The sequence below is a fragment of the Lutjanus erythropterus genome, chromosome 8, assembly GCF_056507025.1.
Source record: "Lutjanus erythropterus isolate fLutEry1 chromosome 8, fLutEry1.hap2, whole genome shotgun sequence".
NCBI classification, from domain to species: domain Eukaryota; kingdom Metazoa; phylum Chordata; class Actinopteri; order Lutjaniformes; family Lutjanidae; genus Lutjanus; species Lutjanus erythropterus.
The window spans coordinates 42,962,501-42,973,252 of NC_139324.1; the positions used below are offsets into that span (position 1 = coordinate 42,962,501).

General features: G+C 43.0%; 1 protein-coding gene across 1 annotated transcript in view; it reads left to right on the forward strand.

Moving 5' to 3' along the window:
• Positions 1-9,119, forward strand: part of LOC146323385 (bone morphogenetic protein receptor type-2-like) — a 25,005-nt gene extending 15,886 nt beyond the window's left edge. Inside the window, exons 10-19 of the mRNA XM_084725577.1 lie at positions 1-8; positions 133-269; positions 387-523; positions 1,206-1,386; positions 1,564-1,657; positions 2,815-2,894; positions 3,493-3,615; positions 3,710-3,916; positions 5,084-6,209; positions 8,182-9,119. The exon at positions 1-8 is cut by the window's left edge and continues 140 nt beyond it. Of these exons, the coding sequence (XP_084581703.1) occupies positions 1-8; positions 133-269; positions 387-523; positions 1,206-1,386; positions 1,564-1,657; positions 2,815-2,894; positions 3,493-3,615; positions 3,710-3,916; positions 5,084-6,209; positions 8,182-8,504 (2,416 nt within the window). The 3' untranslated portion in view covers positions 8,505-9,119. The remainder of the gene's footprint in view (positions 9-132; positions 270-386; positions 524-1,205; positions 1,387-1,563; positions 1,658-2,814; positions 2,895-3,492; positions 3,616-3,709; positions 3,917-5,083; positions 6,210-8,181) is intronic.
• Positions 9,120-10,752: the final 1,633 nt, after the last annotated feature.

The following is a 10,752-nucleotide window of genomic DNA, read 5'->3' on the forward strand; positions in this document are numbered from 1 at the left end:
GTTCCCAGGTAACACTGCAAGACACACAGAAAACTGGAGGGGCTACTGAAGGGCAGGAGGGAGGGCTAACAGACTGGGGCTAAAGCTAACAGGTTACAGCTCATGTTGTCATGCTAATACATTTGTGTTTAGGTGAAGCAGTACCAGAGTACCAGCTGGCGTTCCAGGCGGAGCTTGGGAATCATCCGAGCTTCGAGGAGATGCAGATCCTCGTCGCCAGAGAGAAATTCAGACCCAGATTCCCTGAAGCCTGGAAGGAGAACAGCCTGGTTAGTTTTCCTGTTCTCACCTGTTCTCATCTGTCAGCAGAAGTACAGTAAACAACACATGACAGTAATAATCATACTAATACTCTGTCTCTCTGTGTGTATTTGTGTGTCTTTTAGGCATTGCGTTCTCTGAAGGAGACGATGGAGGACTGCTGGGATCAGGATGCTGAGGCTCGACTCACTGCTCAGTGTGCAGAGGAGAGACTGTCTGAACTCACACTGTTGAGTACACACACTGCAGTACACAACCACAGGTATACACGCACTGCAGTACATAACCACAGGTATACACGCACTGCAGTACACAACCACAGGTATACACGCACTGCAGTACACAACCACAGGTATACACGCACTGCACTACACAACCACAGGTATACACGCACTGCACTACACAACCACAGGTATACACGCACTGCACTACACAACCACAGGTATACACGCACTGCAGTACACAACCACAGGTATACACACACTGCCATACACAAGCATAGGTATACACACAACCACAGGTATACACACACTGCAGTACACAACCACAGGTATACACGCACTGCAGTACACAACCACAGGTATACACGCACTGCACTACACAACCACAGGTATACACACACTGCACTACACAACCACAGGTATACACACACTGCACTACAAACCACAGGTATACACGCACTGCACTACACAACCACAGGTATACACGCACTGCAGTACACAACCATAGGTATACACACACTGCCGTACACAACCATAGGTATACACACAACGACAGGTATACACACACTGTAGTACACAACCATAGGTATACACACAACCACAGGTATACACACACTGTAGTACACAACCATAGGTATACACACAACCACAGGTATACACACACTGCAGTACATAACCATAGGTATACACACACAGTAAATCACCTCTCTGTCTCTCCCTCAGGAACCTGTCTCATGGCTCCTGGGCTCCTCAGATTGGCTCCTCCTACATCGAGGACCTGGGCGTGGTCAAGAATCTCCAGGGAGACAGCTCTGCAGCGTCAGTTGTCAAGACAACCACAAGTGGAGCTGAAGGTGCTGAAAAGAATCGAAACTCCATCAACTACGAACGGCAGCAGGCTCAGGTATCAGGTCACAGAGAGAGAGAGAGAGAGAGAGAGAGAGAGAGAGAGAGAGAGAGAGAGAGAGACACAGACAGAGAGAGAGAGAGAGAGAGAGAGAGAGAGAGAGAAACTGATTCTGTTTGATGTTTACATCCTTGGCTGTCTCACTGTCAGACTGTCTCACTGTCTGTCTGTCAGGCTCGCTCATCCTCTTCAGACAGCAGTGTGTTGACCACCAACACTCACACACCTGCCTCGGTCCTTTGCAGCATCTCAGAGTGTGAACACACTGGTGAGTCACACACACATACCATGAACACAGACAGTACACAACCACAGGTATACACACACTGCAGTACAGAACCACAGGTATACACACACTGCAGTACAGAACCACAGGTATACACACACTGCAGTACAGAACCACAGGTATACACACACTGCAGTACACAACCACAGGTATACACACACTGCAGTACACAACCACAGGTATACACACACTGCAGTACACAACCACAGGTATACACACAACAGGACAGGACAGAGTTCCTGCAGCCTGCAGAGCTTCAGTCTGGTGAGGAGGGGTGCAGGGAAACATTTATTTTATATTCAGACTACAGGACTTGTTACAGGTGCAGTAGCTTCATATTTCTTAAATCATGTTGAAATCATGATAATTCATGTGCTGTGAACACAAAGTGTTAACAACTATTCTAGTGTCAACACACACAGATTTCGTACCAATCAAATTTCAGCACTGACATCATCAGTCGGTAAAGAAGATCCAGCCAGTGATTTTAATCAAATATATTTTAAAACAAAGATGATTATAGCAGCACCTCTGTTATCAGCAGGTGTTAGTTTGAGATTTTGAAGGATTTTAACACATTTTCAAATAGTTTGAAGTCGTGAATTCTGGGACAAGAGGTTGTTTTCTGACACAGAGATAGTTTAGAAATTAAAACAATCAAAGCAAACAAAAACATTTTATAAATTATTATATGTCATATTTTGGATCCTTAAAAAATAAAATTTCACCCAAAAACTGTAATTAGAGAGTTAATTGTTTCAGTATGACGTGATATATGCTGTTTTCTTTTTTGTTTGTTTTTTTAATAAAAATGTATTTATTTCAGTTTGACATTTCACAACAATCACCGACACAAACCACTGACAGATTTTTAACCAAATACTAACTAATGCAGATAAACATTCATAACATCCCCGTCTGTCCAGCATTTAAAACAGCAACATTTGACAGAAATGCTGCCACCTGTGGGTCAGAGTTAGATTCTGCAATTTAATGTGAATGTTTAAATTTAATAGCTAATCTGAGGAAGCCAGCGGGGACACATAAACACGTGATAAGAACTTAGTATGTTGACATGTCTGTGAATTGTTTTGGACGTCTCCTCAGTGAATTGTGTGACTGTCCCTGCTGTCCTCCAGGTGGCGCTGTGTCCAGTGTTCCGGTGTGTCGGCAGCTGACAGAAGAAGACCTGGAGGCCACCAAACTGGATCCGAAAGAGGTTTCTACTTTCACTTTCATGTTTTTATGTAGTTTTTATTGTTTTTGTCCTTTTCGCCTTTTTCTTCTTGTAACTTCTTTTACTCTGTTATTTTTAAATCTTCATCTTGTTATGTCTTTTATATCATTTTCGTCCTGTTTAGTATTTTTCTTTGTTTTTCATGGTGTTACGTTTTTAATGTTATTTCCATTTTGACACGTAATTTTCGTCTTGTTAAATCTGTTTTGTTATGTTTTTGTCTTTTATGACTTATTCACCTTTTTACATCTTTTACGTTGTTTTCATTGTTTTCCTTTTTCCTCACGTTACTTCTTTTATGTTGTTTTTATTATCTTCCTCAGGTTAGATCTTTTGTGTCATTTTCGTCTTGTTTAGTCTTTTTCTGCGTTTTTTTTCTCTTATTACATCTTTTATGTTGTTTTTGTTTTGGTTCTTTAACATCATTTTTCTCTTTTTCATCTTGTTATGTCATTTGTGTCTCATTAAATCTTTTCCTTTGTTTTTTGTCTTGTTATGTCCTTTATATTGTCTCATTGGTCTGGTTGTTTCTTTTATGTAGTTTTCTTTCATCTGTGAACATTTGTCTGTGTCTCTGCAGGTTGATAAGAACTTGAGAGAAGGTTCTGATGAGAACTTAATGGAACATTCACAGAAACAGTTCAGTTCAACGGATCAACATACTACCAACCTGCTGTACCATCAAATACTACAAACTGCTGAGGTACAAATACTGTTATTGCACACTAATGAAGTGTTACTGCTGTTAGTGTTAGATGCATTGTAGTAACCAGAGGTCGGTTCTTCTGTTCCTCTAGGTGAGCGGTTCTGTGTTGCCTCCCCAGGATGAACTGGGGGCTGTTGGTGGGATTGAAGCCCCTCCCACCTCTTCCATTCACCCCCTCCCCAAACAGCAGAACCTGCCCCAGAGGCCCACCAGCCTCCACCTCCTCCCCAAATCCAAGGAGACCATGTCAGCCTCATCTCGACTGAAGCTGGGGAAGCTCAAGTCAAACCACAGACAGGTACAGGATCTGATCCTCTATCCAAAACCTGATCACAGCTCTAATTAGCAAACAGTCACTTGCTCGAGGAAGTCTCAAGACTGGTAAGTATGTCTGGAGGTCATATCCTTTGTCTCGCATATTCAGACGTCTCTCCACAGCGCTCAGTGTTGGAGAAAGGTCTGGCTCCACGCATACACAAACAATGCACTGCCTTGTTTGGATTTCTTTAAACCAATCACAAATGTCTTTGGTGGAGCAAAGTCCCAGGATGCAGCGACGGTGCTGCTGCAAAATGGTGTCGAGGGGGACCTTGTTTTGGTGGAACATTTGCATGTCGGGAGTCGAACACTACATCACTGCCAAAGAAAAGCTAACAGCTCTTAGCTTGTTTACATTCGTACCATTAGCGTCTAGGTGCTAATTTGCCATTTTCAGCATGTAGGTTGCAGCTTGGAGGTTGTTCTTGTTTCCTGGGGACTTTGAAAATGCAGATAGTGGACGCTGCGATACCGCAGCCAATGGCAGGACTAACACCAGCAATGTGCATCCAGTGTGTCAAACTATTACATTCTGTACAGGGTCTGCAGGTCCTTAAACACACTTATGAAGTCTAAAATCCAATAATATGAATGTTAGACCTTAAAATGTGATAGAAGTAAGCAAAATGTCTTAAATATAATTGTTAAGTCTTTGAATGGATTAGATTATGAAGTTCGTGTTACTTTTATGAAGTTGCATTCACTTCAGTCTTGTGTTTAAATGTATTTTTTGAAAAAAATTGCATTGATCACACTGTTAACCACTACAAGACAAAACCAACACTGGACAAATAAACACGAATGCTAAAACTGTGCAGGCACTGTACTGGACTGAAAAAATTGGTGCACACCCAGCTGTTGTGACATGATGTGGTCTCGCTCTTCTTGTCAAAAACAAACAAAAAAAATCTACTTTTAGCAGTTAAAATTACTTCTGTTAACCTGACTTACATCTAATGTGGTTCAGGGAAAGTTCTTTGAGGTCTGCTGGTGTTAGTTATACACAGAGAGCCTATCTAAGGACAGGTAACAGGAAAGAACAAAGATGACGAAGGTATCAAGCTTGCTCAACCGTTATTGGTTATTGCACAGAGCAAAAAAAAGTTATTTTAATTGTATCATTAATCCAGACCATCCTGTTTTTCAGGTGGAAACAGGTGTTGCTAAAATGAACACGGTAACAGTCGCCACAGCTGTCGAGCCACATGTGGTTACCACGGTGACCAACAACACCAGCATGAGAGGCAGTGTCGCAACTGGGAACCGAGTTCAGCCGATAATGGTGGTCGCCAGTGGCTACAGTGCAGGTGTCCCCACCCTGGTGACGAACAATGTTGTTGGTGGAGGTCGCACCAATCCAGCGGGGCCGCAGCTAGAGGATGAGGACAAGATGGAGAGAGGGATGATGGGAGGAGAGGAGAGCTGTATGAACCTGCTGAACTCCAGTCCTGACGAACATGAACCCCTGCTGAGACGAGAACAGCCACCTGCTGAGAGCGAACCTCCTCCTCATCTTCATCTTCACCATCAGTCACGACCTGGAAACATCCTGACAGGACGAGGCTCAAACTCCAACAACAACAACAACAGAGTGGCGTTGGGATCGGATGTCAAGATCCGGGGGTCAGAGGCCTTCGGCAGTCCCAAACCTGAGGCACACCACATCAGTGGACCCCCAGCTCCAGTTTTAAATCTGGAAAATACAATTCTGATCTCTGGTTCAACAGCAGGTTCTACATCTGGCCATGGAGAGAGAGGTCAAGGCTCTGATACTGGCCAATGTGTCCAGACTGAATCAGTTCTGGCCCATCAATCTACCACAAACCCAGAGGCAGATCTGGTCCAGTCTACAGCCACTACCACTCCAGATTCTGGTTCAGCTCCAATCTCAGAAACTCCAGCTACACAAGCTCAAAACCCTGCTGCCAAAACCTCACACGTATCATCAAATGTCCCAGATGGGCTGAACCTTTCTCCAGAAGTTCAAGCCCTAAAAGCCTCAGATCCAGAAGTTCTAGCCATGAATCAAAAAACTTCACTTTTAGAGGTTCCAACTCCAGAAAACCCTGCTCCTGACACTCCAGCTTTGGGGTTTGAAGATTCAGAAACCATAATTCTTGCAGAAGTTTCGGCTCCAGAACTTGCAACTCCACAAAGTCCAGCCTTAGTTCCCCAAACTGCAGGTCTGTTGAGGACCCAGACAGGACAGGCCAAAGGCAAGAGGCCTGAGCGACCTTGTTCCCTGGACCTGTCTTCATCTGGGATCTCTTCAGGTTAGCCAAAGTTAAATGTGTAAGAACTTACTGTCAGTTTACTTTGCGTTACTTCTGTTCTTCAGCACAGTGCTAAGCATTCAGAGTTCAAAATTTGAAATGTTGAACTCTGAGCTGAAGACTTCAGTCGAGGTCAAACATGTTGTTTCTGCTCCGTATTCCTTCAGTGCTTTTATACTGATCCTCTCAGCTGTCCTCACTATTCACTGCAGGGTCTTACAGGCTGTAAAACTACAGTTGCTGCACGAGATTGTGATACAGCTGGTGAAGACCCTGTTACCAGTGCCCTAATGGAAGTTACTGAAGCTGGTGGGAGGTTTAGTTTTTAGTTTCATTTAAGTCTTCTTAGGAAGTCTTCTCTTGTGCCTGGTCTAGAAAAAAAGGTCATGGTGTCGAAAACATTAGGACCTCTTGGTGCCTTTGGTGTGCTATGGTCCATATGACATCCATTTCTTCATCAGAGGGTGTTCATATAGGCTCTCTGTGGGCATGTGCATACTTCCAACTTGTTGTGACTGTGTGGTCCATGGCTTGTCCACAATGCCAGTATACTGCAACAAGCTACGGAATACTGTCTGAGCATGTGTAGAACATGTCCTCCAAGTGGACTCCAGAAAGTAGTACAAACAAGAAGTACTGTGAGTCTGTGGTATCTGTAGTTGTCTGTGTACACTTCTGTTTGTTAGTATAATTGGGACTCAAGGGCCAACGAGAACCAGTGGTGCTGGATACATGACTCCACAACTCCACAGCCATTGGTCAGCTACAGATACTTTACATTGGACCAGTGGTACCCAGTGGCCAACAGCTTGCTGTGTCAAGACTTTTTGGGCCAGCAATGTTAGATAAGGAATTTAGTTTGAAATTGCAATGATCGCAGAAGCTAAGTACATTTGCACAGCACGTTATCGATACGAGATACGAGATCAACTACCACAAATTTGCACTGGTGAGCAGTTGCCGAGTGACAAAGTGAAGAAAGTTTTCATATTAATTTTGTTGCAGCATCAGATGAATCTAAACGGCTCCACAAAAGAGATTCACCTTGGTCTGCAGAGATTTGTGAAAATTAATTGCACAAAAAAGCAGCGACCAGGAACACATGATAGCAATTTCCTTACCAGCCACAGTCGTGCACCAACTAGTCCCACAAATAGCAGACCAAGTGGGACCAAGATGTTGATTTGCAAGTCACAAGTAAGTCTCAAGTGTTTACACTCAAGTCCTAAACCTAGTCCCAATTCCTAGTCTTTGAGCTTTGAGTTCAAATGTGCTGGCATTTTACCAACGGAGCCTCGACTTAACATTGTTTGTGTAACTTCAAATTGTTGCGTCTCTGTCTTTAATTTTTATACTGCAGTTCATTTTGTGTTGATCACCTTGTAGTCTTTGTACATGAACAGAATGGTGTCTTTGGTGTCATGTTTTTTCCACCTGGACCTCAGTAACATAACATTAGTTCTTCATGGTTCTCTGCTGTCTGATTGGCTCAAACAAAGTAGATCTGGTGAATCAAGTGTCGACTTGCTGAGACTGAAGAGTGTTAACGTTAGTTAATTCATGATCACACTTATTAAATAAGAGACTTCTTAATCTTTGGGCTTTGGGGAAGGTATCCAGTATTTTCAAGTCAACAGGCTCAAGTCCAAGTCAAGTCCAAGAAAGTCTTTTTGATTATGTTGAGTCTAAAGTCATCAAGTCTGTGTCATGTAACAAGTCATGTAACACTACATCACCAAATATCTGGCACCACCTGTTTCACATAGAGACCCAAATTAGTTTTACTGTCTAACTTTGGCCCCACTGCAAAAGTACCATAAATTCATAATTAATATTCATACAGGCATAGAGGTCAACAGAAACAGTACAAAGTGGTTCTGACACCACTCATACAATGTTCCTGTGACTTAACTTCTCTAAAGTTATGAATACATCCATCCATGTTCTAATACTTTTTTCCTCTCCTCCTCAGATGATGTTTCTCTGATAGACAACGGCGGTCTGAGTGCTTCAGGAGAGAAAATAAAACGCCGTGTCAAAACTCCATACACTCTGAAGAAATGGCGTCCAGCCTCATGGGTTGTTTCCACAGATACGGCTCTCGATCCAGACTTCGAGTTCAACAGCAGCAGTGGTAGCAGCAGCCAGACCCAGTTCTCTTTTGGTCCTCATAGAGCAGGAAGCTTTGGCATCCCCAGAATCAATCAGTCAAAATCCAGCATTTCTGTCTTTCTGGTTGGAGGTGGAGCAACAGCGACCACAACCTCTGATCCAGATGGAATGACCTCCTTCTAAGTTGTTTGATCAAAAGTTGTCTTTTCTTTTCTTAAAGAGAGGATTTATTTTTTACTTCTTTGTCTTCCTTCTCTTTTGTTGTGGAAAATGGAGATTACTGTCCACCGCATCGTTCAGCCTCCCCAACACTAAACTGAACCCAGCGCTCGCTCAGAAACCCACAGTAGGAAGTTTGTTGACAGAAGTCACAGGACGAGAAATCAATCATTGTTTCTGATTGGCTGAGTTCTGAGACAATTTCACCTCAGACTTTGAACTTTGACCCTGCCTGTGTAGCGCAAATGCCTATAATGTCCAAAATACACCTGTCTTGGTTTTGAAGTCTTGGAACTTTTTAACTTCTATATGATTGGCTTCTGTTGTGACCAGCCTTGTGGTTGGTGGGTGTGGTCAGTTGCTAGTGGGAGGGGCCTTGGTCTTACTTGAGTAACAAAATTGCCCAAGACCTCAAAAGTCTTTTCCAACAACATAGAATCGACACAGACCTGGTTTCTGTACTTAATTTTGAACCATTCTGAGCATTTCCACCAAAATTTACTAGTTTGGAACCTGAAAAAATCGGTTCTCAGCTCAAACCAGAAAATTAGCTGGTTTTCTTTTGGATTATAGTACAGGCTGTTGATGACATCCTTAATGAGCTGGTTAACTAGACAGTACCAAGGTTCCAAGAATCTTTTGAACAGAAGCTGTTGAAGAACCAGAGTGAATTTGGTGGTAAAGGGCTGGTGATTTAGTGAGGGAAGTTTGTTTCTGGTAGGCGTTGGGGTCCCAGGGTCCTAGTGGTTGTGGTGTTGACTCTTTTTGGAGACTGAAGTTACCCAAGCCCTTCAAAAACTAAAATCACCTGCTGTTGGTGGTGAAGTGCTTAATGGCTCCTGTTGTGACTTGTCCTGTAGCCACTGAATGTGGACAGTTGCTTGTGAATATGGCCTTGATCCTATATGAGGACTGAAGCTGAACAACACTTCAAAAATCAAATCTTTTTAGTTAATAGTGAGGTTAAGGAAGATCCTTTCTGGTCAACCCATACTCACTCCCAACTTGGCAAATACGACAGTTTGGTCAGTGTCCCTTTGCTTCAAACTGTGATGCTGTAGGTGTGTTGAAGTGTTGCAGAAGTCAAGTGATGATGTATAAAAAGTGAGAAAGTCTGCATGTAGAGAAAGAAGAGTGGATGGACGGATGAACAAACACAAGAAAGAGACCAAGTTCATGTCAAGTCAACTTAACAGAAGGGTTATCGTAGGCAGCTGGGCTTGGTTGGGATCTTGAAGTTGTTTGCCTCTCATCCAAGAGGCCTCTTCAGTTTTGTGAACTGAACTGTCAACTTGAACTGAAGAAGCCTCTTGGATGAGAGGCGAAACAAGATCCCAACCAAGTCCAGTAACCCTTCTACGAATGCCATGACCTGGAGGACTGAGAATCTTCACAGACAAAAGTCAACGTTCTTTTCAACTGTGGTCACCAAGTTGTATCTCTGCACTGTTAGTCTTCACCAACACAATGTCAGAGTTCACAAACATCCTGATTCCTTCGCAAATATTTAGTCTGACAGTCTCTGAAAACGGAACAGAACTCGTCTCTGGCCAGGAACAGATATGTTGCGGCTGCTGAAATCAGGGCTCACCAGGCCTTTTGTGTTGGCTGACTATAAAACAACTAAACAGCAACTAAAATTTAGGAGTGAGCGAGTTTGTAGTTTTGTGTCTTTAATTTGACAGTCTTCCCAGATGACGCTAATTTGACATAGAGCGCTACACATACAAAACTGACACTAGAGGGCATCACACCTACAGCATCAGCAGTTTGAAGTGTCGAGACACTGATCAGGTTGCTATATTTGATGAGTTGAGAGTGACGATGTGTTGCTCTGACAGATCACACATTCTTGAGAATTGTGACAAATCATGTCCTACCAACAATACTTTGAAAAGATCAGTCTCCTTGTAACTGACCAACCCTCTAGTGATTAAGTGATTACACTATTTGGGGCTGCAGAGTTTACTTTGTTAAACTCCATCGAACACATACAACAGACATCAGGTGAACCATCTGATGTCTCGCCTGATTAAATCAGGTGTTTGTTGACTGCAGTCTGTCAGCTCCAGACAAACTTGTGTTAGATACCAAACATTAGCATGTCTGGCTAACTAGCTTACTTGCTGTCCCCCCAAAAAATGAGGGTTTCGGTATTCATACTTTTCAAATATATTTTCTAGCAAAATTAAGAATAAAAATCAACCACCCC